At 51.8% G+C, this 26,034-nt stretch overlaps 1 protein-coding gene across 1 annotated transcript in view; it reads right to left on the minus strand.

Annotated features, from left to right (window-relative positions):
• Positions 1 to 23,272: 23,272 nt before the first annotated feature.
• The window catches only part of LOC125449519 (zinc finger protein 692-like), a 46,910-nt gene continuing 44,148 nt past the window's right edge, over positions 23,273 to 26,034 (minus strand). The window contains exons 10-12 of the mRNA XM_059642908.1: positions 25,403 to 25,509; positions 24,810 to 24,909; positions 23,273 to 24,290 (exon numbers count right to left, since the gene is read on the minus strand). Coding sequence (XP_059498891.1) covers positions 24,023 to 24,290; positions 24,810 to 24,909; positions 25,403 to 25,509 — 475 coding nt within the window. The 3' untranslated portion in view covers positions 23,273 to 24,022. The remainder of the gene's footprint in view (positions 24,291 to 24,809; positions 24,910 to 25,402; positions 25,510 to 26,034) is intronic.

Consider the following 26,034-nt stretch of genomic DNA (forward strand, 5'->3'; position numbering starts at 1 on the left):
TTCTGGCAATTGTCCAACCCCTTTGGAGATCCTTGTGTGACCATAGGGCCTTGCCTCATTGTGTTAAATTGCTGTCCATCTGGTCTTTGCCCTGGCACTGAAGCAACCCAATTGCACAGCGATCCAATTTAAGACTCTTTGAACATTGAAGAAGTTAACGTCCCAAAGTCCCAACGCAATAAAGGGGTTCATTCAGTGAGTAGATGCAGCTTCTTGCAGGGTATTCGTCAAACACAGTACTAAAATCATCAATCTCTGCAAGCAGAGCCTCTTAGTTTTCGTATGTGGCCAAAGTGCATTGTCATAGGGTCAACAGCATAGAAACAGGCTCTTCAGCTCATCCAACCAACACACACCAAATGAGACTGGATCCCATATACCCACCGTAGCCTGCTGTACCCTGGCAGTTTGAGTGCCAGATGCTCCTTAATAAATGTTGAGAGTGGACTTGCCATTACCACTGCCTCAGTCAGCAAGTTCCACACTTCCACCACACCCCACCCCAACTGAGTGAAAGCAAATCTTTCCTCAGATCTCCACATGCTCCTCACCTTAAACTGCTCTTAGACACGGGGGGAAAATTCTCATGATCGACCCGTCTGTGCCCCTCATAGCTTATTTATTAGATTCACCTCCACCCTTAGCCTCCCCTAATCTGAGGAAAACAAACTTGGCCTATCCAGACTTTCCTCATGACTGAGGCTTTCCATCCCAGGCAATATCCTGGTGAAGCTCCGGTATAATCGAATCCTTCCAACAGTGCAGTGACCAGGGACTGCGCACAGTGGCCTAACAGATATTTTATAAAGTCACAAAAAGGTGTCCTTTCACCTAGACTCTGCCCCCTGGCTAGTGAAGACAAACATGCTGTGTCCCTTCTTCACCACCCACTACCTCAGGTATCACCTTCAGGGATCGATGGACTTGTACACCATAGTACTCCCTCGGGACTGACGTGAACTGTGTAACTCCTTCCCTTATTAGTCCTCCCAGAATGCATTACCTCCCACTTATCAGGACTAAATTCCATCTGCCATTGCCCTGCCCAATTTCCCAGCTGACCGATATCAGACTGTGGCCTGAGGCCATCCTCCTCACTGTTAGCAACTCCAGTAATCTCAGTGTCATCCGCAAACTAATAACTGCATCTACGCTCACATCTGGGTCGTTAATGTAAATAGCAAACAGCGAGGGACCCAGCACTGATCCCTGTGGATCGTCACAAACTTCTAAACTCCAAAACATCCCTCCACCATCGCCCTTTCCCTCCAATTTGAAAACCAGTTTTGGCTCGAGTTTAACAGTTTGCCTTGGATCCCATGGGCTCTTCCCTTTTGGACCAGCCTTCCATGTGGAACCTTGAGAAAGGTCTCGCTGAAGTCCATGTAAACCACATCCACAGCACAACCCTCAGCAATATATTGTCATCTTCCCAACAACTAATCCATACTGACTATCCCTCAACAATCCCTGACTTTCCAAGTGTTGATTAGTCCGTCCCTCAGATGTTTCCAATAAGTTCTCTAAGACTGATCTGGTCTGTAATTACCTGACCTGTCCCTACTGCCCTTTTTAAACAAATGAACCACATTAGCAGTCCTGTGGCCAGCAAAGTATTAAATACAGCCACTGGGACCCAAGCGATTCCTTAGAATCCCTACGGTGAGGAAGCAGGCCCAACAAGCCCACAGCAACCCTCCAAAGAGCACAGTTTTGGGCCCCATGTCTCAGGAAAGATGCATTGGCTTGGGAGTGGGTTCAGAGGAGGTTCACGAGAATGGTCCCAGGAACTAAAAGCTCGACACATGAGGCACGTTTGAGGACTCTGGGTCTATACTCGTGGAGTTTAGAACGATGAGGGGTTATCTAAGTTGAAGCTTACAGAATACTGAATGGCCTGGACAGCGCAGATGTTGAGAAGGTGTTTCTGTTGGTAGGAGAGACTAGGACCAGAGGGCAGAGCCAGCCTTAGAGTAAAGGGAAGACCTTTTAGAATGGAGATAAGGAGAAACTTCTTCAACCAGAGTGTGGAGAATCTGTGGAATTCACTACCACAGAAGGCAGTGGAGGCCAGAACATTAAGTGTATTTAAGACTGAGATAGATAGGCTCTTGATTATCAGGAGTTACAGGAAGAAAGTGGGAGAATGGGGCTGAGAAACTTGTCAGCCGTGGTTGACTAGCAGAGCAGACCCAGGTCCCTGGCACTGTACCAACCACTGAGTCACCCTAGTGCCCTCAATCACTCGTCTCCCATAACAGCCTGGGCTACATCTCAGAGTTATACAACAGAGAAACAGACCTTTTGGCCCAATTCATCCGTACTAACCCAATTTCTGAAACTGAACTTGTTCCACCTGCCTGTGTTTGGCCCATATCCCTCAAAACCTTTCCTATCCACGTGCTAGACCAAATATCTGATCAAGCCCTAGGGATTTATGCTCATTAAAACGTCTAACTGCTCCTCCTTATTAATCTTAACAGCCTGTAGAATCTCGTCATCCCAACTACAACGTCTTTCTTCTCTGAAAAGAGAAGAGAAACATTCATCTGAGACCCTCACTTCTGTCCATTGGCTTCACACTGAGATGGCCCCAGTGGTTTCTAATTGGCCCCCATTATTTTCCCTGATAATCCCCTTCCTCTTAATGCATGCAGCTAAACACTTTCATTCCCCGCCAGGCGGCTGATTTCTAAGCCAGTGTCTCAACACTTAACTGACCGAATCCAACGGATTTTGCAACTTCTGATTGGCGAAAGCGTGCTCCCTTTCAATCCAGAGACAGCCATCGCGGGGTCATTCCGAGCTTCCTCACCTTCCCAAGAAAGGTACGAGGCCCTCCTTCTCCCTGAGACTAGCACCTTTCGACTGGGGCTGAAATACTTCTCGATTGAAGTTGACTTGGTCCTTGAACAAGTGCGTCACAAATCTGATTAGCTGGAACACAGGGGAGGGTTGAGTTTGGCTCTGATATACAGAGTGACGTTGACATCCTCTCTTAATAAAGGCTTGCTCGTGTTTCAAACCTTGCTTTTCACGAGTCCCTCGCCAATTAAAATCCTTACCCAGCACTCGCTTTGGAACATGAGACCGTTTGCCTTGAGTGTAGTAATTGCCGGAGAGGGTAGAGATCTGTCTGAGGCGTATAGATCCTGCAGTGCTTTCTCCTCACTTACATTTTGGCTTTGACAGCCAACACTGTGCTGCTCTTGTAAAGTGTGAAGGTGTGGTGACATTTCCTCAGCATCTGAAGCTGTCATTTGCCAAGACTCTCTGCTCCAAACTTCCTTCAATATACATAGTTACACATTGTGTTGGTGTAAAGCACATGAAGTGATTTTACTAGGTTGCTGATAGCTGCAAGAACGCAGAAATCGCTGCACTTTCCCAGTTCAAGGTCACTAAATTTGGAGATGATGGTTAGGGCGGTACTGTCACGGGACCAGAAACCCAGATGGCTAATGCTTTTTTATTATAGGAAGGGGCCGTGGGTCTACATCCTCTGATCACATTTCAAGCTGCAGTTCAATCCATCAGCAAATGACAAGCTAGTGACCAGTGGCTAGTCACCAGGTCAACTAGGTTTCTCTTCAACCTGTTCAGAGATGTAATAACACTTTTTTTTGGCAAGTAGGGCTTGAACGTGGGCCTCTTGGCTCAGAGGTAGAGACACATTGCTGCTAAGGGACTAGGAAACTGGGGGGAGGTCAGCAGACCACATTTTTTGATTGGCAACGGGGACCAAGTTTTGATTGAAGGTGGGGACCCGAGGGTTACGAGGAGAGCACAGGAGAATGGGGTTGCCAAATATATCAACCATGATCGAGCGGTGGAGCACATTGATGGGCCGAATGGACTCATCCTGCTCCTATACATTTATGTACATGGCCTTTACTGACCCTTGTTCCACCACATGCATGGAATTTGAATGCTCAGTTTTGTCAGTGCTGTGTTTTGACAGTCAGTTGGAGGTGCTTTCGGGAAGGAAGACAAGAACTTGAATGAGAACGATGGTTAAAATATTGTCACCATCGTTACAGGGGGCACTCCCTCCATCGCCAGAGCGCCCTTCCTCAGATAAGGAGGCCGAAACAGCTGCAATCCTCCCAGTGTGGTGTCACCAAGGGCCCTGTATAATTGCAGGAAGACATTCCTGCTCCTGTACGCCAATTCTCTCGTTAGGAACACTAACACACCATTTATCTTCTTCAACGCCTGCTCCAGCTGCAATGCTTGCTTTCAGCACCTGGTGTACAAGGGACGCCCAGCTCTCATTGTACCTCCGCACCCTGCCCCCAATCTATCTCCATTCAGATAATGATCTGCCTTTCTGTGTTTGCTCCCAGTGATCCACATTATACACATTAGTCCACTCACTCAGCCTGTTCACATCACACTGTGACATTTCGGAAGCATCTTCCCCACAGCTCACCCTCCCACCCCAGCCAGATTCGCTACCTTAGATTCCATTTACTTGTTAATCTCATACAGGTTTGTATGATAACACAGGCATGTACACACTGGAATCTTGCTTGCTTTGATGTGTCTGTATGTCCCAGTGGCCATGACGTTTCACCCTAGTCCTGGACACATTATCATAGCCAATTCTTAAAGCAGTACAATATCTCACAATTACCATACAAGTACAAAAATCACCTTCAGATCAGAGAAACTTAAAAGGTCACCTGGCTCTTTTCTGTTTTCAAACTGTATCCAATTTTTTGCTGATAGAATAATTATGGCCATGGGAAGTCGTCCAGACTAGGTGCGACAACATGGTGGGGTGTAGGTTTGGGTGAGATGCTCTTTGGAGGGATTGAGTGAACTCCATGGGTCAAATAGCCTGGATTCTATGATGGTACAGTTCTCCTGTCTCCATATTCCAAACAGGGCATCCCTATTCGACCCTGGGAGGAAAGTTGACACTTGCAAAAAAATACATAATTTGCAACTAAAATTGGAACAAACCGAAATGCAGAAAGCACCCGCGGGGGCAGCAGGTAATCAGGAACAGCTAAAGGAATGCTGGCCCTTATTTCAAAGGGGTTGGATTATGAGAACGACTGCAGTCATACAAAGTGCTGGTGAAGCCACATCTGAGAGCAGTTCTCAAGACTAAGATGAGGAAGAAATTTATCTCCGAGAGGGCTCTGAGTCTTTGGAATTCCTTCCTGCAGAGAGCTGTCGGGCAGAGTCCTTGTGCATATTTAAGGTTGAGACAAGTTTTTGACCAGTAGGGAAATCAAAGGATGCAGGGAAAGGGCAGGAAGGTGACGTGAGGAATGTCTGATCAGCCATGATCCTATTGATTGGCAGAGCAGACTTGAGGGGCCGAATGGCCTACTTCTGACCCTATTTCTCATGGTCTTATGGTTCTCGGCATGAAAATATTTTATTTGCTTATCATTTTGTTTCAGTACAAAGATTATATCCTTTCAATTTTCTGCTTTTCTTTATTGTGAGCTGTAACGAGAATAGTCCTGAGTTAAAGATGAAGTGTTGTTGCACTTTTAAGGGAAAGTTACTTGACGCTCATTGTAAATGTTGTTTACGCTGGTGTTTTCTCAAGCTGCCATAGCAGATTACAAACGCAGACCCCAGATTTCCTGTATATATGGTTAGTGCCACTTCTGGAATACTGTGTGTAATCCCGGTCTCCCCGCTACAGGAAGGATGTTGTGAAACTTGAAAGGGTTCAGAAAAGATTTACAAGGATGTTGGAGGGTTTGAGTTACAGGGAGAGGCCGGGGCTATTTTCCCTGGAGTGTCGGAGGCTGAGGGTCATGACCTTATAGAGGTTTATAAAACCATGAGGGGCAGGGATGGGGTAAATAGACAGGGACATTTTCCTAGCGTAGAGGAGTCCAAACTAGAGGGGCATAGGTTTGAGGTGAGAGGGGAAAAGATTTAAAAGGGACCTGAGGGGTAACTTTTTCACACAGAGGGTGGTGCATGTGTGGAATGAGCTGCCAGAGGAAGTGCTGGGGGCTGGTACAGTTACAGCATTTAAAAGGCATCTGGATGGGGACATGGATAGGAAGGGTTTAGAGGGACATGGGCCAGATGGAACTGGATTAATTTAGGATTTCTGGTTGGCATGGACAAGTTTAACCAAAGGATCTGTTTCCTTGCTGTATAAATCAATGACTTAATGAGAGATCCATTCATAAGTCTGATAACCGTGGTGAAATTATTGGTACATTTTCAAACTTTCTGTATCTTCTGTGGGTGAAAGAGAGCATAACCAGAATGGGAGGGGTTTTTGATTATATTGACTGCTTTCCCAAGGCAGTGGGAAGCACAGACAGAGTGAACAGACGGAAGGCTGGTTTGTGAGATGGACTGGGCTGTGTTCACAACTCTGCAACTTCTTGCAGTCTTGGGCAGATCTGCAGAACTTTGCCAAACATCCTTAGACAGCATCTACCAAACACACAACAACTTCCATCTAGAAGAACAAGGGGCAGCAGATACATGGGAGCACCCACCCCCTGCAAGTTCCCCTCCGAGCCCCTCACCATCCCGACTTGGAAATATATTGCCGTTCCTTCACTGTCACTGGGTCGCAATCTCTGCCTGCCTGAAGCAATACAGCAGTAGCACTGAGAAGAAGCTATTGGTACTGTGCCCAGGACAGAGTAATCTGCTTGAGTAACATGTTGGTCCCTAATACAGACATTTACTTCCTCTAACAGTCTCCAACTCTACTGGACCGAACTATCATTGGACCCCAGGGCTTCTGCTAGCTCTAAGCTCCACAGGTAGCAGCATGGTGGCTCAGCGGTTAGCACTGCTGCATTACAGTGCCGAGGGCCCTGGGTTCAATCCCACCCCCGGGTGACTGTGTGGAGTTTGCATGTTCTCCCAGTGCCCTCATGGGGTTTCCTCTCATAGTCCAAAGATGTGTACGATAGATGCAAAATAGCATGCAGGCTGGGTAGGTTAGCTGCTGTGATTATGGGCCATGGAGGGATGCCCTTCAGAGGGTCAGCATAGATTCAAATGGCCTCAAATGTGGGGATTTTAATGATTAACAGCAAGCCCTCAGCTGACTTCTAACAATTCATAAAACCATGACGGGCATGGAGAGGGTGAACAGACAAGGTGTTTTCCCCAGGGGTAGGGGAATCCAAAACTAGAAGGGCATAGGTTTAAGGTGAGAGGGGGAAATATTTAAAAGGGATCTGAGGGGCAACTTTTGTCACACAGAAGGTAGTTCCTGTGTGGAATGAACTGTCAGAGGAAGTGCTAAATGCAGACCCAGTTACATTTCAAAAACATTTGATAGGTACATGAATAGGAATGATCTAGAGGGATATGGGCCAAATGCAGGCAAGTGGGACTTGTTTAGTTTGAGAAGCATGGTTGGCGTGGTCTGGTTGGAGTGACAGATGTGGTCCAAATGCTAAACTAGGTGGGACTAGTTTAACTTAGGAAGCTTGGTTGGCATGGACCAGTCTGTTTCAGTGCTGCATGACTCTATGACCAAGCTAACTGCTGCTCACTGGCATTCGCTCTGTTTGGTTGACATAACCAAAATACAGCCCCCGCCCCAACAGGATACCTCCTTTATGATAAGGCAGGATCAAATGCATCAGTTGAACATCCTGTGCCCCTCACTAGGATGTCAGCTTTCACAACACCCAATGGGAAAGGAGATAAAAATATCAAATGGATTTATCACAACTGAAATCAATGAATGGAGTTATAACAACACAGAAACAGGCCCTTCAGTCCAAACTGTACATGCTGGCCAGATATCCTACATGGTCCCCTTATCTCAGGAAGAAAGTCCTGGCGATGGAGGGAGTACAGACTAATTCCTGGGAATGGCAGAATATGAAGAGAGACTGGGGTCGGTCAGGATTATATTCACTGGAGTTTAGAAGAATGAGGGAGGTGGGACGGCAGCGGGGGGTGGTATTTCATGGGCACCGTAAAATTCTAACAGGACTAGACAGGTCAAACAAAGGAAGGGTGTTCCCAATGACTGGGGAGTCCAGAACCAGAGAGTGACAGTCTCAGGGTGCAGACACAGGGTAAGCCATTTAAGATTGAGATGAGGAGAAATGTCTTCACACAGAGAGTGGGGATCCTATGGGACTGCTGTGCCGCTGAAAGCAGTTGAAGCCAAAGCATTGAGTGTTTTCAAGAAGGAGTTAGATAGCGTTCTTAGAGCTGAAGGGATCAAAGGGTTTGGGATGAAAGTGGGAACAGGAGACTGAGTTGGATGATCAGCCACAATCATGTGGAATGGGGGGAGCAGGGTCAAGGGGCTAAATGGCCTATCCCTGCTGTTATTTTCTCCATGTTGATGTTCAATGGGGTCCAACATGTGCCACTGAGGCCATGACCCCTCTGTATATACAAGTGCACCGAGAGCCACTCTGCCCTGAAGCGGCTCCTTCGAATGTTGGCCTGTTGCAAAACTAAAGGAGCTATCTCACCCAGCTTGTCATCTAAGGCGCATAACCTGTACAGACTCAAGGTTAGGTCATTTGCTCCAATTGCCCAGCTCTTCTCCCGTGGTGCTCCCCAACGTTGGATGCGTTTTCCAATTTAATATTAATTCAGTTTCCACCTCGTGGGAGGGTTTGAGCTATAGGGAGAGGCTGATGAGGCCAGGACATCTTTCCCAGGAGCACTGGAAGGGGGACATTATAGAGGTATATATAAAACCATGAAGGGCACGAATAGGGTGAATAGCCAAGGCCTATTCTCCAGAGTGGGGTAGTTCAAAGTTAGAGGACTTGGGTTTAAGGTGAGAGGGGAAAGATTTAAAAAAGACCTGAGGGGTAACTTTTTAGAAGGATGTAGGCCAAATGCGACTAGATTAATCTAGGATATCTGGACAGCATGGATGGGTTGGACTGAAGGGTCTGTTTCCAATTAATCTAGGATCTGCTAACAGGGTCTGTTTTATTAATCTAGTCCCATTTGCACAGACACTTCAGTCCAACTTGTCCATGCTGACCAGATATCCTACATTAATCCAGTCCCATTCACCAGCATTTGGCTCTTATCCCTCTAAACCCTTCCTGTTCATGTCCCCATCCAGATGCCTTTTAAATGCTGTAACTGTACCAGCCCCCACCACTTCCTCTGGCAGCTCGTTCCATACACGCACCACCCTTTGCGTGAAATAGTTACCCCTCAGCTCCCTTTAAAATCTTTTCCCCTCTCACCTTAAACCTGTACCCCTCTAGTTCTTGACTCCCCTACCTTGGGGAAAAGACCTTGTCTGTTCACCCTCTCCATGCCCTTCATGGTTTTGTAAGCCTCAGATAAGGAGACCAAACTCTTGCCATGACAGTCAATGTACCACTTGCCTTCGTTACCGCCTAAAGATAAAGCTTTACAAGAACAGTTTCAGCAATGAGAGGAGAAAGCAAAGAGGTTTGGTAAATGATTGAAAGAAAGGACTCAGATATGGGGTAATGTACAAAAGTTGTAAATGCGATACAAGAATATAAAAACAAAACTTTCTCATGAGTGATACAAGTTGGGGACCTGGTATTACCTGGACATGTGGTACGGGTGGATCCAACAGACACATTCAAGTGCAGCTGATTATTTAAATGAACAATACGCTGAGCTGCAAAGGATGGGAATGCACCAAATCACAAGGTTCAGTCAAGGAGCTGATGTAGACACAGGCGCTTCCCTCTCTACCTTAATGACTCTGAGGCTGTGAACTTTTTGGCAGCATTTACTGGCATCCAGCTCTGGATTCTCCTGTCTGGTTCCACACAGTCACTACACATATTGATCTGCTTATCCAAGTCCCCTACCTGTCTGCTCACTCCCAGTCTCTACGGTCTGGCGATCTGACCACCTCACCCATCCCCAGTAGGCCACGGCCTCACATTTCCCCTCTGCCCCATTCTCCTGATGAAACAGCTGGATTAGTTGACTTCGGAAGTCCATGAGTTGGTGCATTTTCCACAAAATTTAATACATCGGTAGCAGAACCCACTCCGAGCCAATTGCTTCCCCCTCTAAGACTCAGGCTGACTTGTGCCTTCAAAGACCCACCTCACCTCTTGCCTCGAACCATCATCTCACCACTCCACAGACCCCCATCCTTACATCGAACCTCAGCCCATTCCCCCTCCAAACTGTGACCCGTTCATTTTCATCTCACTTCACTCCTCACAAATCTGTGCTCCCCTCTCCCTCCACACTGCCTCTTCCTTCTGGGAACCACAACTCCCTTTCATTATTGTAGATCCTTCCTCCTTAAGTACCACCACCCCGCCATCTCCCAACCTCTCCAAACCCAACCTCTCCCTCTCTCTCCAAACTCAACCTCTCCCTCTCCCTCCAAACTCAAACCCCAGCTCTCTCTCCAAACCCAACATCCCTCCCTCTCCAAACTCAACCTCTCCCTCTCTCTCCAAACTCAACATCTCCCTCCCTCTCCAAACTCAACCTCTCCCTCTCTCTCCAAACTCAACATCTCCCTCTCTCTCCAAACTCAACATCTCCCTCTCTCTCCAAACTCAACATCTCCCTCTCTCTCCAAACCCAACCTCTGCCTCTCTCTCCAAACCCAACCTCTCCCTCTCTCTCCAAACCCAACCTCTCCCTCTCTCTCCAAACTCAAACCCCAGCTCTCTCTCCAAACCCAACCTCTCCCTCTCTCTCCAAACTCAACATCTCCCACTCTCTCCAATCCAAACCCCTCTCTCTCTGTCTCCAAACCCAACCCCTCTCTCTCCAAACCCAAACCCTCCCTTTCGCTCGCTCCAAACCCAAACCCTCTCTCTCCAAAACCCACCCTCTCCAAACACAACACGCCTCTCTCTCCAAACTCAACCCCCAGCTCTCTCCCTCTCCAAACCCAAACCCTCTCTCTCCAAAACCCACCCTCTCCAAACACAACACGCCTCTCTCTCCAAACTCAACCCCCAGCTCTCTCCCTCTCCAAACCCAAACCTCTCTCTCTCTCTCCAAACTCAACCCCCAGCTCTCTCACCAAACCCAAACCCGTCTCTCTCTCCAAACCCAACCCCTCTCTCTCCAAACTCAACCCGTCTCTCTCTCTCTCTCTCCAAACTCAACCTCACCACTGTCTCCAAACCCAACCACCCACCTCTCTCTCTCCCAACTCAACCCCCAGCTCTCTCTCCAAACCCAAGCCCTCTCTCTCTCTCTCTCCAAACCCAAACCCAAACCATCTCTGTCTCCAAAACCAACACCCACCTCTTTCTCCAAACTCAACCCCTCTCTCTCCAAACCCAAACCCTCAGCTCTCTCTTCAAATTCAACCCACAGCTCTCTCTACAAACCCAAACCCTCTCTCTCCAAACCACCGTGCCAAACTCAACACGCCTATCTCTCCAAACTCAACACCTCTCTCTCCAAACCCAAACCCCTCTATCTCTCCAAACTCAACCCTGCCTCCCTCTCTGTTCAACCTCAACCCCTCACTCTCTCCAAACCCAAACGCCCAGCTCTCTCTCCAAACCGAACCACCCTTGCTCCAAACTCAACCCCCCTCTCTCTCTCCAAACTCAAACCCACTCTCTCTCTCCAAACTCAACCGCCAGCTCTCTCTCCAATCCCAAAGCCTCTCTCTCTCTGCCCCCCCAAAGCCAAACCCTCTCTCTCTCCAAATCCAAAGACCCGCCTCCAAACTCAACCTCCAGCTCTCTCTCCAAACTAAACCCCCAGATCTCTCTCCAAACCCAACCTGTCTCACTCCAAACCCAACCCCTTTCTCTCTCTCCAAAACCAACCCCTTTCTCTCTCTCTCCAAACACAACCCCTTTCTCTCCCTCCAAACCCAACCCCTCTCTCTCTCTCTCTCCAAACCAAACCCCTCTCTCTCCAAACCCAACCCGTCTCTCTCCAAACCCAACCCGTCTCTCTCTCACTGCAAACCCAACTCCTCTCTCTCCAAACCTGAATCCCTCTCACTCCAAGCCCAACCCCTCTCTCTCCAAACCCAACCCCTCTCTCTCTCTCCAAACCCAACCCCTCTCTCTCTCTCCAAACCCAACCCTCTCACTCCAAACCCAACCCCTCTCTCTCTCTCCAAACCCAACCCTCTCACTCCAAACCCAACCCTTCTCTCTCTCCAAACCCAACCCCTCTCTCTCCAAGCCCAACCACTCTCTCCAAACCCAACCCCTCTCTCTCTCTCCAAACCCAACCCCTCTCTCTCTCTCCAAACCCAACCCTCTCACTCCAAACCCAACCCCTCTCTCTCTCTCCAAACCCAACCCTCTCACTCCAAACCCAACCCTTCTCTCTCTCCAAACCCAACCCCTCTCTCTCCAAGCCCAACCACTCTCTCCAAACCCAACCCCTCTCTTTCTCTCTGCAAACCCAACCCCTCTCTCTCCAAACCCAACCCCTCTCTCTCCAAACCCAACCCCCCCTCTCTCTCTCTCCAAACCCAACCCCTCTCTCCAAACCTGAATCCCTCTCACTCCAAGCCCAACCCCTCTCTCTCCAAACCCAACCCATCTCTCTCTCTCCAAACGCAACCGATCTCTCTCCAAACCCAACCGCTCTCTCTCCAAACCCAACCCCTTTCTCTCTCTCAAAACCCATCCCCTTTCTGTCTCTCCAAACCCAACCTCTCTCTCTCTCTCTCCAAACCCAACCCCTCTCTTTCCAAACACAACCACCCCCTCTCTCTCTCTCCAAACCCAACCCCTCTCTTTCCAAACACAACCACCCCCTCTCTCTCTCTCCAAACGCAATCCCTCTCTCTCTCCAAACCCAACGCCCCTCTCTCTCTCCAAACCCAACCCCTCTCTCTCCAAACCCAACCCCCAACTCTCTCTCTCCAAACCCAAACCCCTCCTTCACCAAACCCAACCCCTCTCTCTCTCTAAACACAACCCCTTTCTGTCTCTACAAACCCAACGCCTCTCTCTCCAAATTCAACCCCTCTCTCTCTCTCCAAACTCAACATCCACTGTCTCCAAAACCAACCCCGCCTCTCTCTCCCAACTCAACCCCCAGCCCTCTCTCCAAACCCAAGCCCTCTCCCTGTCTCTCTCCAAACCCAACCCCTTTCTCTCTCTCTCCAAACCCAACCCCTCTCTCTGCAAACCCAATCCCTCTCTCTCTCTCTGCAAACCCAACCCCTCTCTCTCCAAACCCAACCCCTCTTGCTCCAAACCCAACACCTCTCTCTCCAAACCCAAACTCCCACTCTCTCCAAACCCAACCCCCCTCTCTGCAAACCCAACACCCCCCACTCCAAACCCAACCGCTCTCTCTCCAAATCCAATAACTTTCTCTCTCTCAAAACCCATCCCCTTTCTGTCTCTCCAAACCCAAACCCTCTCTCTCCAAACCCAGCCCCTCTCTCTCCAAACCCAACATCTCCCTCCCTCTCCAAACTCAACCTCTCCCTCTCTCTCCAAACTCAACATCTCCCTCTCTCTCCAAACTCAACATCTCCCTCTCTCTCCAAACTCAACATCTCCCTCTCTCTCCAAACTCAACATCTCCCTCTCTCTCCAAACTCAACATCTCCCTCTCTCTCCAAACTCAACATCTCCCTCTCTCTCCAAACTCAACATCTCCCTCTCTCTCCAAACTCAACATCTCCCTCTCTCTCCAAACCCAACATCTCCATCTCTCTCCAAACTCAACATCTCCCTCTCTCTCCAAACCCAACCTCTGCCTCTCTCTCCAAACCCAACCTCTCCCTCTCTCTCCAAACTCAACCTCTCCCTCTCTCTCCAAACTCAAACCCCAGCTCTCTCTCCAAACCCAACCTCTCCCTCTCTCTCCAAACTCAACATCTCCCACTCTCTCCAATCCAAACCCCTCTCTCTCTGTCTCCAAACCCAGCCCCTCTCTCTCCAAACCCATCCCCTCTCTCTCCAAACCCATCCTCTCTCTCTCTCCAAACCCAACACCTTTCTCTCTCTCCAAACAATCCCCCTCTCTCTCCAAACTCAATCCCGCCTCTCTCTCTCCATACTCAACCCCCCACTCTCTCTCCACACACAACCTCCCCCCTCTCTCTCCACACTCAACCACCCCTCTCCACACTCAACCCCCCCCTTCTCTCTACACTCAACCCCCGCCTCTCTCTATGCACGCAACCCCCCCTCTGTCTCTCCACACTCAAGCACCCCCTCTCTCTCCACACGCAAACCCGCATCTCCCTCTCCACACTCAACACCCCCTCTCTCTCTCCACACTCAACACCCCCTCTCTCTCTCCACACTCAACCCCCGCCTCTCTCTCCAAACTCAACCCCCAGCTCTCTCTCCAAACTCAACCCCCGGCTCTCTCTCCAAACTCAACCCCCGGCTGTCTCTCCAAACGCAACACTCGTCTCTCTCTCCAAACCCAACACACCTCTCTCTCTCCAAACTCAACACCCCTCTCTCAATCTCCAAAATCAACCCCCAGCTCTCTCTCCCTCTCCAAACCCAACCCCTCTCTCGCTCTCCAAACCCAACCCGTCTCTGCCCAAACCCAAACCCTCTCTCTCCCCAAACCCAAACCCTCTCTCTCTCCAAACCCAAACCGTACCTCTCTCCAAACCAAAACCCCCTCTGTCTCTCCAAATCCCCTTCCTCCAAACTCAACCCCCCAATCTCTCTCCAAACCCAAACCGTACCTCTCTCCAAACCAAAACCCCCTCTGTCTCTCCAAATCCCCTTCCTCCAAACTCAACCCCCCACTCTCTCTCCAAACCCAACCCCAGGCTCTCTCTCCAAACCCAACCCAAGGATCTCTCTCCAAACCCAACCCAAGGCTCTCTCTCCAAACCCAACCCAAGGCTCTCTCTCCAAACCCAAACCCAGGCTCTATCTCCAAACACAACCCCAGGCTCTCTCTCCAAACTCAACCCCGCCTCTCTCTCTCCATACTCAACCCGCCACTCTCTCTCCACACACAACCTCGCCCCTCTCTCTCCACACTCAACCCCACCTCTCTCCCTCTCCACACTCAACCCCCCCTTCTCTCTACACTCAACCCCCCCCTCTCTCTCCACACTCAAGCACCCCCTCTCTCTCCCCACAAGCAAACCCCCGTCTCTCTCTCTCCTCACACTCAACCCCGCCTCTCTCTCCCCACACTCAACCCCGCCTCTCTCTCCCCACACTCAACACCCTCTCTCTCCACACTCAACCCCCGCCTCTCTCTCCAGACTCAACCCCCAGCTCTCTCTCCCTCTCCAAACCCAAACCCTCTCTCTCCAAACTCAACCACTCTCTCCGCAAACTCAACACCCCTCTCTCTCTCTCCAAACTCAACACCCCCCTCTCTCTCCAAACTCAAGCCCCCCCTCTCTCTCCAAACCCAAACCCCCCTCTCTCCAAACCCAAACCCCCCCTCTCTCTCTCCAAACCCAAACCCCCCTCTCTCTCTCTCGAAACCCAACCCCTCTCTCTCTCTCTCGAAACCCAACCCCTCTCTCTCTCTCGAAACCCAACCCCTATCTCTCTCCAAACCCAGCCCCTCTCCAAACCCAACCCCTGTCTCTACAAACCCAACCCCTTGCTTTCCAAACCCAAACCCTCTCTGCCCAAAGCCAAACCCTCTCTCTCCCCAAATCCAAACCCTCTCTCTCTCCAAAGCCAAACCCGTTCTGTCTCCAAACCCAACCCCTCTCTCTCTCTCTCTCTCCAAAGCCAAACCCTACCTCTCTCCAAACCCAAACCCTCTCTCTCTCTCCAAACCCCCCTCCTCCAAACTCAACCCCCAGCTCTCTCTCCAAACCCAACCCAAGGCTCTCTCTCCAAACTCAACCCCACCTCGGTCTCTCCAAACTCAACACCCCCTCTCTCTCCAAACTGAACCCCGCCTCTCTCTCTCCATACTCAACACCCCTCCACACTCAACCCCCCCCCCGCACTCCACACTCAACCCCTGCTTCTCTCTCCACACTCAACCCTGCCTCTCTCTCTCTCTCCAACCTCAACCCCCAGCTCTCTCTCCAAACTCAACCCCCAGCTCGCTCTCCAAACTCAACACCCGGCTGTCTCTCCAAACTCAACCCCTGGCTCTCTCTCCAAACCCAACCACTCTCTCTCCAAACTCAACCCCTCTCTCTCCAAACCCAACTGCTCTCTCTCCAAACCCAACCTCTTTCTCTCTCTCAAACCCCAACCCCTTTCTGTCTCTCCAAACCCAACCCCTCTCTCTCTCCAAACGCAACACCTTTCTCTCTCTCCAAACTCAACCCCCCAGCTCTCTCCAAACTCAACCCCCCTCTCTCTCTCTCTCCAGCCTCAACCCCTCTCTCCAACCTCAACCCCTCTCTCTCTCTCTCCAACCTCAACCCCTCTCTCCAAACTAAACCCCTCTCTCTCTCCAAACCCAACCCCTCTCTCTCCAAACCCAATCCCTCTCTCTCCAAACCCAACTGCGCTCTCTCTCCAAACTCAACCCCTCTCTCTCACCAAACCCAATCCGTCTCTCTCCAAATCTAACCCCCCTCTCTCTCCAAACCCAAACCCTCTCGCTCTCCAAACACAAACCCTCTTTCACTCCAAACCCAAACCATCTCTCTCCAAACCCAAATCCTCTCTCCAAACCCAAAGCCTCCCTCTCTCTAAAAACCCAAACCCCCTGTCTCTGCAAACCCTCTCTCTCCAAACTCAACACCCCTCTCTCTCTCTCCAAAATCAACCCCCAGCTCTCCTTCCTCTCCAAACCCAAACCCTCTCTCTCTCTCCAAACTCAACCCCTCGCTCTCCAGACTCAGCACCCCCTCTGTCTCTCCAACATCAAGCCCCCCTCTCTCTCCAAACCCAACCCCTCTCTCTCCAAACCCAAACCCCCAGCTCTCTCTCCAAACCTAAACCCCCAGCTCTCTCTCCAAACCTAAACCCCCAGCTCTCTCTCCAAACCTAACCTTTGCTCCAAACTCAACCTCCCTCTCTGTCTCCAAACCCAAGCCCTCTCTCTCCAAACTCAACCCCCGTCTCTCTCTCCAAACTCAAACCCCAGCTCTCTCTCCCTCTTCTAACCCAAAACCCTCTCTCCAAAATCAAACCCCATCTCTCTCTCTCCAAACTCAACCCCCTGCTCTCTCCCTCTCCAAACCCCTGTCTCTCCAAACTCAACACACAGCTCTCTCTCCAAATTCAACCCCCAGCTCTCTCTCCATATTCAACCCCGAACTCTCTCTCCAAATTCAACCCCCAGCTCTCTATCCAAACCCAATGCCTCTCTCTCTCTCCAACCCCACTCTATCTCCAAACCCAAACCATCTCTCTCCAAACTCAACACCGCCCCCTCCAAACCCTAGTCCTCTCTCTCTCCAAACCCAACCACGCCTCTCTGTCTCCAAACCCAACCCCTCTCTGTCCAAAACCAACCCCTCTATCTCTCCAAACCCAGCCCCTCTCCAAACCCAACCCCTCTCTGTCCAAACCCAAACCCTCTCTCTCCAAACCCATATCCGCTATGTCTCCAATCCCAAACCCTCTTTCTCCAAATCCAAACCCTACCTCTCTCCAAACCCAAACCCTCTCTCTCCCCAAATCCAACCCCTCTCTCTCTCCAAACCCAACATCCCTCTCTCTCCAAATTTACCCCCCCCCCCCCGCATCTCATCCTCTCTCTAATCTCATTCCCTCTCTCTGAACTCCTCTCTCTTTCAATGAACTCTAATTTCCCCAAAATGCCTGAATCCTTCTCCTGCCTGGTAATGTGGGTGGAAAGAGGGGTGTGAGAGAGGAGACAGAGGGGGAAGGTGGGATGGGGAGAAGAACGGATGGGGAGTGGCCAGAAAGAGAGAGGGGGAGAGAAAAGGAGGAGGGGAGAAAGAGCTACAGGGATCAGATCTCACCAACTCAAGTCTCTCACAACAGAATCTGGGAACAAAGGCCTTACCCATTTTTCCAGCTGTCTCCCCTTAATCATAAGCTATTTTCCTGTGCCTTCTGGGTGTGTGTGTATCCAAGGGGGATTACAGCATTAAAGGTAGAGTTATATATGGATAGCATTTACCTTTAGCCAGATTCTAATCACTTATAACACACAATAATTTCTGTTCAGGACAGAATCCTGGTCAATGCTATGGATTGAGCTGGGTCAGAAAGTCAGATCAATTGAGGAACTCTGCTTTTTTTTAAAATTCCAGAACATTGTAATGATGTCGGGAACACAAGAGGGCTAAACGCCAGTGACGAGGTTCCTAACCCATTCGGAATGGGTGCTGGAAGGCACACATCTGGCCCAATGGAACATGATCTTATGCTGGTATGTTAGCTCACCAAGTAACGTGGGGCGGTATTGAGAGGGGTAGGGGGCGGGCTGTGTTGCAAATGGTAACAGTACCTGAATTTATAGTCACTGTAGTCACAGAGGATGGTTCCCTCATTAGAGAGAGAGAGAAGGGTACATTCTGGTTTAACCTCAGGTTCAGGAGTCCTTCGTGGAAACCGCAGACAGTGTGCGAATTGAACCCATGCTGTCAGCATCACTCTGCATTGCAAACCAGACTGCAGTGCAAACCCGACCCAAATTAACTGCACTGAACATCAACAGTGTACGTTCTCAAGGCAAACGGTTAAATTTCCTGCCCCTTCAGAGTCCCCACAGTGCAGGAGAGGCCATTCGGCCCATTGAGTCTACAAAGTATCCCACCCAAACCACCCCACTCCTTGTCACCCTGCATTTCCCATGGCTAGGCCACCATAATCTGCACATCTTTGGACTGTGGGAGGAAACCCACGCAGACACGGGTTGGAGTTTGCACTTGCTCCCCAAGGCTGGGTTCGAACCTGGCTCCCTGGCGCAGTGAGGCAGCAATACTCAGATACTGAAGCGGGTCAGATAGGGCAGATACAAGCAAGAAAAGAGGGCGAGAGAGTGAGTGAGTGAGAGAGAGAGAGAGCACTCTGCGCACGGACCCCTTCGAATGAGGCACTGCTTCCTGGAAGATTAGACTGACCGTGGCTAAAGGATGAGAGGGGCTGATTTTTAATTAGCCTTTCATCTCCCAGGAACGACCCACAGCTGGTCCAGCCTTAGCCAGAAGGAATCAGAGCCCCGAACCGAATGATATCAGACTTGAAATGGTAACTCTGCTCATTACTCTCTCCCCACAGATGCTGCCAGACCTTGCTCAACATCCCCAGCCCTTCAGCAGTTTAGCCCGATACTCTGTTGAGCTTCAGAGGGCGAGGAGCAATCTGTGACAGAAAACACTAAGAGGAATCGAACAGGGCAAATGCAAGAGAGGATGTTTCTCATCATGGGGCAATATAGAACGAGAGATCACACTTTTAGGGTAAGCGGTATCAGCTCTACATCAGAGATGAAGAGGAATTACTTCTCTCACAGGGTCATGAGTCTGTGGAATTAACCCCTGAGTGTAGAGGATGCTGGGTCGCGGAGTAAATTAAAAGATGAGATATATTTTTAATTAGTAAGGATTTATGGGGAGTGGGGCAGGATGAGACCAGCTGTAATTGTATTAAATGATACAGCAGGTACAAGGGGCTGAATAGCCTGCTCCTAGTTGTTAAGTTTCAGTTTTATCTCTACATGTTGCAGGAGCGGAAGGTCTCGTGTTGATGCGTTTGCAGACCTTAAGGAAACGTGGCCTCTGGGTGAACCCTGATCCCAGTCCCTGCTCTGTGACACTGTGCCCCCTCTCCAGATGCATCAAACAGGGACTCGGCCACGCTTCAGTGACAGGCGGGGTGGGGTTGCTGCTGGTGACACTTCCGCTTCCCACATGCACAGAGGCTTCGCACCTTTTACAGGACAACCCTCAGTCCCACCTACCTGCCACAGAAGGCCATTCAGCCCCTCAAGCATGTTCCACCACTGAGATCATTGGCTAACGCACGACCGAAACCCATGTCCCTGCCTTCTGCCCATATCCCTTAAAACATTTGTGAAACAAAAATTTATTTACATCAGATTTACCACTAAATCCCCACCGAGTCCCGTCTGTCCCTTTGTCACTTCCCCCAACCCATCTTTCTCAATCCCCCCAAGACCCATCTCTACTTTTCTCTCAATTTGCCCCCACCAAGCCCCGTCACTGCCTCTCCCTCAATTTCCCCACAGCCCATCTCTCTCAATTTCCCCCCACCGAGCCCCTCTCTCTCAAATCCCCCCACCGAGGCCTGTCTCCCTCTCAATTACCCTCCAAGCCCCACATCTCCCTCTCAATTACCCCCCCCCCGAGGCCCACCTCTCCATCTCTCAATTAACCCCCGAGCCCCGCCTCTCCATCTCTCAATTACCCCCCGAGCCCCGCCACTCCTCTCTCAATCCCCCCGAGCCCCGCCTCTCCATCTCTCAATTACCCCCCGAGCCCCGCCTCTCCTCTCTCAATCCCCCCGAGCCCCGCCTCTCCATCTCTCAATTACCCCCCGAGCCCCGCCTCTCCTCTCTCAATTACCCCCCGAGCCCCGCCTCTCCTCTCTCAATCCCCCGAGCCCCGCCTCTCCTCTCTCAATCCCCCCGAGCCCCGCCTCTCCATCTCTCAATTACCCCCCAAGCCCCGCCTCTCCTCTCTCAATCCCCCCGAGCCCCGCCTCTCCATCTCTCAATTACCCCCCGAGCCCCGCCTCTCCATCTCTCAATTACCCCCCGAGCCCCGCCTCTCCTCTCTCAATCCCCCCGAGCCCCGCCTCTCCATCTCTCAATTACCCCCTGAGCCCCGCCTCTCCTCTCTCAATTACCCCCCGAGCCCCGCCTCTCCATCTCTCAATTACCCCCTGAGCCCCGCCTCTCCTCTCTCAATCCCCCGAGCCCCGCCTCTCCTCTCTCAATTACCCCCCGAGCCCCGCCTCTCCTCTCTCAATGCCCCCGAGCCCCGCCTCTCTCTCAATCCCCCCGAGCTCCCCCTCTCCATCTCTCAATTACCCCCCGAGCCCCGCCTCTCCTCTCTCAATCCCCCCGAGCCCCGCCTCTCCATCTCTCAATTACCCCCCGAGCCCCGCCTCTCCTCTCTCAATCCCCCCGAGCCCCGCCTCTCCATCTCTCAATCCCCCCGAGCCCCGCCTCGCCTCTCTCAATCCCCCCTGAGCCCCGCCTCTCCTCTCTCAATTACCCCCCGAGCCCCACCTCTCCTCTCTCAATCCCCCCGAGCCCCGCCTCTCCTCTCTCAATCCCCCCGAGCCCCGCCTCTCCATCTCTCAATTACCCCCCAAGCCCCGCCTCTCCTCTCTCAATCCCCCCGAGCCCCGCCTCTCCATCTCTCAATTACCCCCCGAGCCCCGCCTCTCCATCTCTCAATTACCCCCCGAGCCCCGCCTCTCCTCTCTCAATCCCCCCGAGCCCCGCCTCTCCATCTCTCAATCCCGAGCCCCGCCTCGCCTCTCTCAATCCCCCCGAGCCCCGCCTCTCCTCTCTCAATTACCCCCCGAGCCCCGCCTCTCCATCTCTCAATCCCCCGAGCCCCGCCTCTCCATCTCTCAATTACCCCCCGAGCCCCGCCTCTCCATCTCTCAATCCCCCGAGCCCCGCCTCTCCATCTCTCAATTACCCCCCGAGCCCCGCCTCTCCTCTCTCAATTACCCCCCCGAGCCCCGCCTCTCCATCTCTCAATTACCCCCCGAGCCCCGCCTCTCCTCTCTCAATCCCCCCGAGCCCCGCCTCTCCATCTCTCAGTTACCCCCCAAGCCCCGCCTCTCCTCTCTCAATCCCCCTGAGCCCCGCCTCTCCATCTCTCAATCCCCCCGAGCCCCGCCTCTCCATCTCTCAATCCCCCCGAGCCCCGCCTCTCCATCTCTCAATTACCCCCCGAGCCCCGCCTCTCCTCTCTCAATCCCCCCGAGCCCCGCCTCTCCATCTCTCAATCCCGAGCCCCCGCCTCGCCTCTCTCAATCCCCCCGAGCCCCCGCCTCTCCTCTCTCAATTACCCCCCGAGCCCCGCCTCTCCATCTCTCAATCCCCCGAGCCCCGCCTCTCCATCTCTCAATTACCCCCCGAGCCCCGCCTCTCCTCTCTCAATTACCCCCCCGAGCCCCGCCTCTCCATCTCTCAATTACCCCCCGAGCCCCGCCTCTCCATCTCTCAGTTACCCCCCAAGCCCCGCCTCTCCTCTCTCAATCCCCCTGAGCCCCGCCTCTCCATCTCTCAATCCCCCCGAGCCCCGCCTCTCCATCTCTCAATCCCCCCGAGCCCCGCCTCTCCATCTCTCAATTACCCCCCGAGCCCCGCCTCTCCATCTCTGAATCCCCCCGAGCCCCGCCTCTCCATCTCTCAATTACCCCCCAAGCCCCGCCTCTCCATCTCTCAATTACCCCCCGAGCCCCGCCTCTCCATCTCTCAATTACCCCCCGAGCCCCGCCTCTCCATCTCTCAATTACCCCCCCGAGCCCCGCCTCTCCATCTCTCAATCCCCCACTGTGCCCCATCTCTCCCTTTTTCATTTCCTCCAACCCGCGTTTCTCTCAATCCTCCCCATCTCACCCTCTCTCTCAATCCCCCCCACAAGACCTGTCTCACTCTCTCAATCCCCACCCCCGCCAAGCCCCTCGCTCCCTCAATCCCACCCCCGCCGAGCCCCGTCTCACTCTCTCAATCCCACCCCTGCCCAGCCCCACCTCTCTCTCTCTTTCAATCCCACCCCGCTCCAGGACTTGGAGGAAGAATTCAGTATTAGCAGGCCATTCGGCCCAGTCTGCACTGGGTTCTATCCTCTGGTGCCAATCTCTTGCCTTTTCCCCAAACCACTGAAACCTCATTTCCACCCAATGTCCCTCTCTAATGATTTAATCGAATCAGCCCTCCCCACATTTCCGGGCAGTGCATTCCACACCTTAGCCACTCACTGGGCAGAAAATATTTCTCTCGCATCGCTCCAGCTTCACTATAAGTCACCGCCCTCACATTTTTTGTTCCTTCTATGAATGGGAACAGTTTTTTCTCTCTCTGCGTCCAGCCCCTGCTCCGTGGTTTTGGAAACCACGATTAAATCTCCGTCTCAAACCTTCCTCTCCAGGAAGAAGAGTTCCAATATCTTCAATCTCTCCTCTTCACTGGAATTTCTCAATCCCATTCTGGTAAATCCCTACTGTTCTCTCTCTCTGGATTCACACTTTTTCAATAAGGTGGTGTGCACAACTGTACACAGCACTCCAAATGAACTCTTCAACATCACCTCCTTGCTCTTGCACTCTGTACCCCCTTTAACAAAAACCTGAGGACTCTGTACGCTTCATTGAGTGCTCTCTCTACCAGGCCTGCTACCTCCTGTGCACATATAGTCCCACTGTTCCATGGACCCTTCAGAATTCTACCCCCAATTCTGATTTGTCGTATGTCAGCAGGTACTGGACGGTTTGTATTACTCAAGACAGCGCACAGTGTCAGGAACACTTCTTTTGACAATCTATTAACAGTTCACTGCAGCAGCCTGCCACTCCTACAGGTCAATGTGGTGAGATTAAACAGTGCAGCATTAGCCCGAGCGAACCACAACTCCGAGCTGGAAAGCACAGCTTCCAGATGCAGGGCTCAGCTTCAGGGAGTCTCCCATCCCAACCTGTGCGTCTGTGTGCGTGCATGTGCGTGTGCACGTGTGTCCCCTTGCGCACACACACGTACGTGTGTCTGAGACTTTGCACGTGATGTCGAGAGAGTATCGAGTCGTGTGTGTGCGTGCACACGTTGCGTGCGTGTGTATGTGTGCACGCATCTGTGTGTGCACGCATGTGTGCGCGTGCACGTGTATGTGTGTGTGCGTGTGTGTGTGTGTGTGCGTGTGTCTGTGTGTGCGTGTGGCAGGAGTGCAAGTCTATGGGCATGTGCGTGAAAGAGAGAGTGTGAAGCACTTCCACCCTTTTTCCCTGGTGAGGGCTCGCTTCAAAACAACCCGAATCTGCACCTGCCCCTTTGACCAAACCTCAGGGTTACTGGGCTATTCCTGCCCTTCACCCCTCACAACCCGAATGTCAGCGGCACAGTGTTGCCAGGTGGTTGTGGGCTCCGGGGATGATTGGCTGCATCAATGCAGGATGACGATGATGGCGGGGGGCAGTCCAATCTTGGTGTGGGGGTGGGGAACAATGAGCGAGTCATGGTGGTGGTCTCGGAACCTCTGCCAATGCCAGTCCAGTTCCTATGGGCACGTTGCGTGGGAGCTGGGCTCTGCTTTGGGCTCCAGCCGGTCCCAGTCCCTGCTGGGCTCAGACGGACAGTCCGAGGTTACTGTCGCTGCTGGCGTCTCCGGGTGGCTCTTGCGCTTGTGGGCAGACACGTTGTCCTTCTTTTCAAACTTCTTGCCGCAGATGTCACAGGAGAACTGGTATCCGGCCTCGGCGTCGTGTTTCTTCATGTGCCAGTTCAACGAGGCTTTCTGCCGGCAGGTAAAGCCACAGATTTCACACCTGGACAGGGACAGGGAGAGAAAGTCTGGGTGAGACACTGCTCCCAGTGAGTAATAAAGCCCAGGGGCAGGCAGAGGGACAGGGACAGGGAGAGAAAGAGACAGGTGGGCGGGTAACGGCAGAAAAACAAAGAAGAGAGCAAAAGGGAAGGGTGGGAGGGGTGAGAGGAAAGAGAGGCAAGACGGGGCTGAGACATGGGTGTGGGTGTCGATTGGAGAGAGGGAGTGAGTGAGCAAGACAGACTGACAGACTGGAGGGTGAGACATCAGATGAGAAGGTTGGGGTTTGGGGGGGGGGGGGGAGGGGAAGAAAAAGCAGAGGGTGTGACAGAAAGAGCACACAAGAGCAGAGGGTAGCTGGGAGCACGGCCAGTGACCAGGGTTGGCGTGCTGGGGTGGGAAGCACTGCGAACAGCTGAGGGGGAAATGGCAAGACAATGGGGTGGGCTGGGGGAGGGGAATGAATGGGTCGGGGAGGTGCCGGGACCGGGGTGTGGGGAAGCAATGGGCCTGGACTTACTGAAGTGGTTTCTCCCCTGTGTGGATTCTCCGATGGATGATGAGGTTACTGGTCGTTCGAAACTGTCGGGCACAGAACTCACAGATATAATCCCGCTTGTCTGGCGAAGGAAAGAAACATCAGAGGCAGAGTGAGGCTGGAACATGGAAATCAGGCAAAGACATGGCAGTGGGGACACAGCGAGTCTCAGAGAGAGAAACACTCAGGCTTCTGCGGGGTTGGAGACAGGGCAATTCATACAGCACAGAAACAGACCCTTCGGTCCAACCAGCCCGTGCCTACCACAATCCCAAACTAAACCGGTCCCACCTGCCTGCTCCTGGCCCCTATCCCTCCAAACCTTCCCTATTCATTTACTCAACCAAATGTCTTTCAAACATTACAATTGTACCCACTTCCTCTGGAAGTTCATTCTGCACACAAACTCTCTATGTTACAAAGCTGCCTCTAAAGTCTGGTTTAAATCTTTTACCTCTCACCTTAAAAATCTGCCCCCTAGTCTTGAAATCCCCCACCCAAGGGAAAAGATACCTGCCATTCACTTTATCCATGGTTTTACAAACCTCTATAATGTCACCCCCTCAACCTCCTACACCCCAGTGAAAAACATCCCGGCCTATCCTCTAACTCAAACCCTCCATACCCAGCAACACCCTGGTAAATTCCTTCTGAATCCCTCTCCAGTCTAATAATATCCCTCCTATAACGGGGCGACCAGAACTGGACACAGTGCTCCAGGAGAGGCCTCACCAATGTCCCAGTGCAACCTCAACATGACGCTCCCCAACACTCAGACATCTCAGCCGCGAAGGCAAGCGTGCTAAATGCCTTCTTAACCCCGCTGTCTGTGTGCGATGCAAACTTCAAAGAATGATGTGCTGCTATATGTGAGGCAGGAGGAGTGGTTAGTGCGGGAGGGAGGTGGTGTCAAACCGTGCGAGTGACTGACACTGAGAGTGGGCAAGTCTGAACTGGAGGATGAGAATGACTGAGCGCAGGAGACAGTGAGAATGAGACAGCGTGGTGCAGGTGAGTGAAAGTGAGCACAAGAGTGAATGAGTGTGGCAGCTCGAGAGGAAGAGTATGAGACAGACACTGAGAGAACAAGTGAGGGTGAGAGAAAAGAGCGCAGAGATACGGGTTTCTGCCCATGTATCGCTCCCCCAGATCCTGGTTTCGAGCCGGACCGGGGTTATTTCGGATGAGGTGAGTGAAAAGGTCCTGG

The sequence above is a fragment of the Stegostoma tigrinum genome, chromosome 46 (genome assembly GCF_030684315.1).
Source record: "Stegostoma tigrinum isolate sSteTig4 chromosome 46, sSteTig4.hap1, whole genome shotgun sequence".
Lineage (NCBI taxonomy): Eukaryota > Metazoa > Chordata > Chondrichthyes > Orectolobiformes > Stegostomatidae > Stegostoma > Stegostoma tigrinum.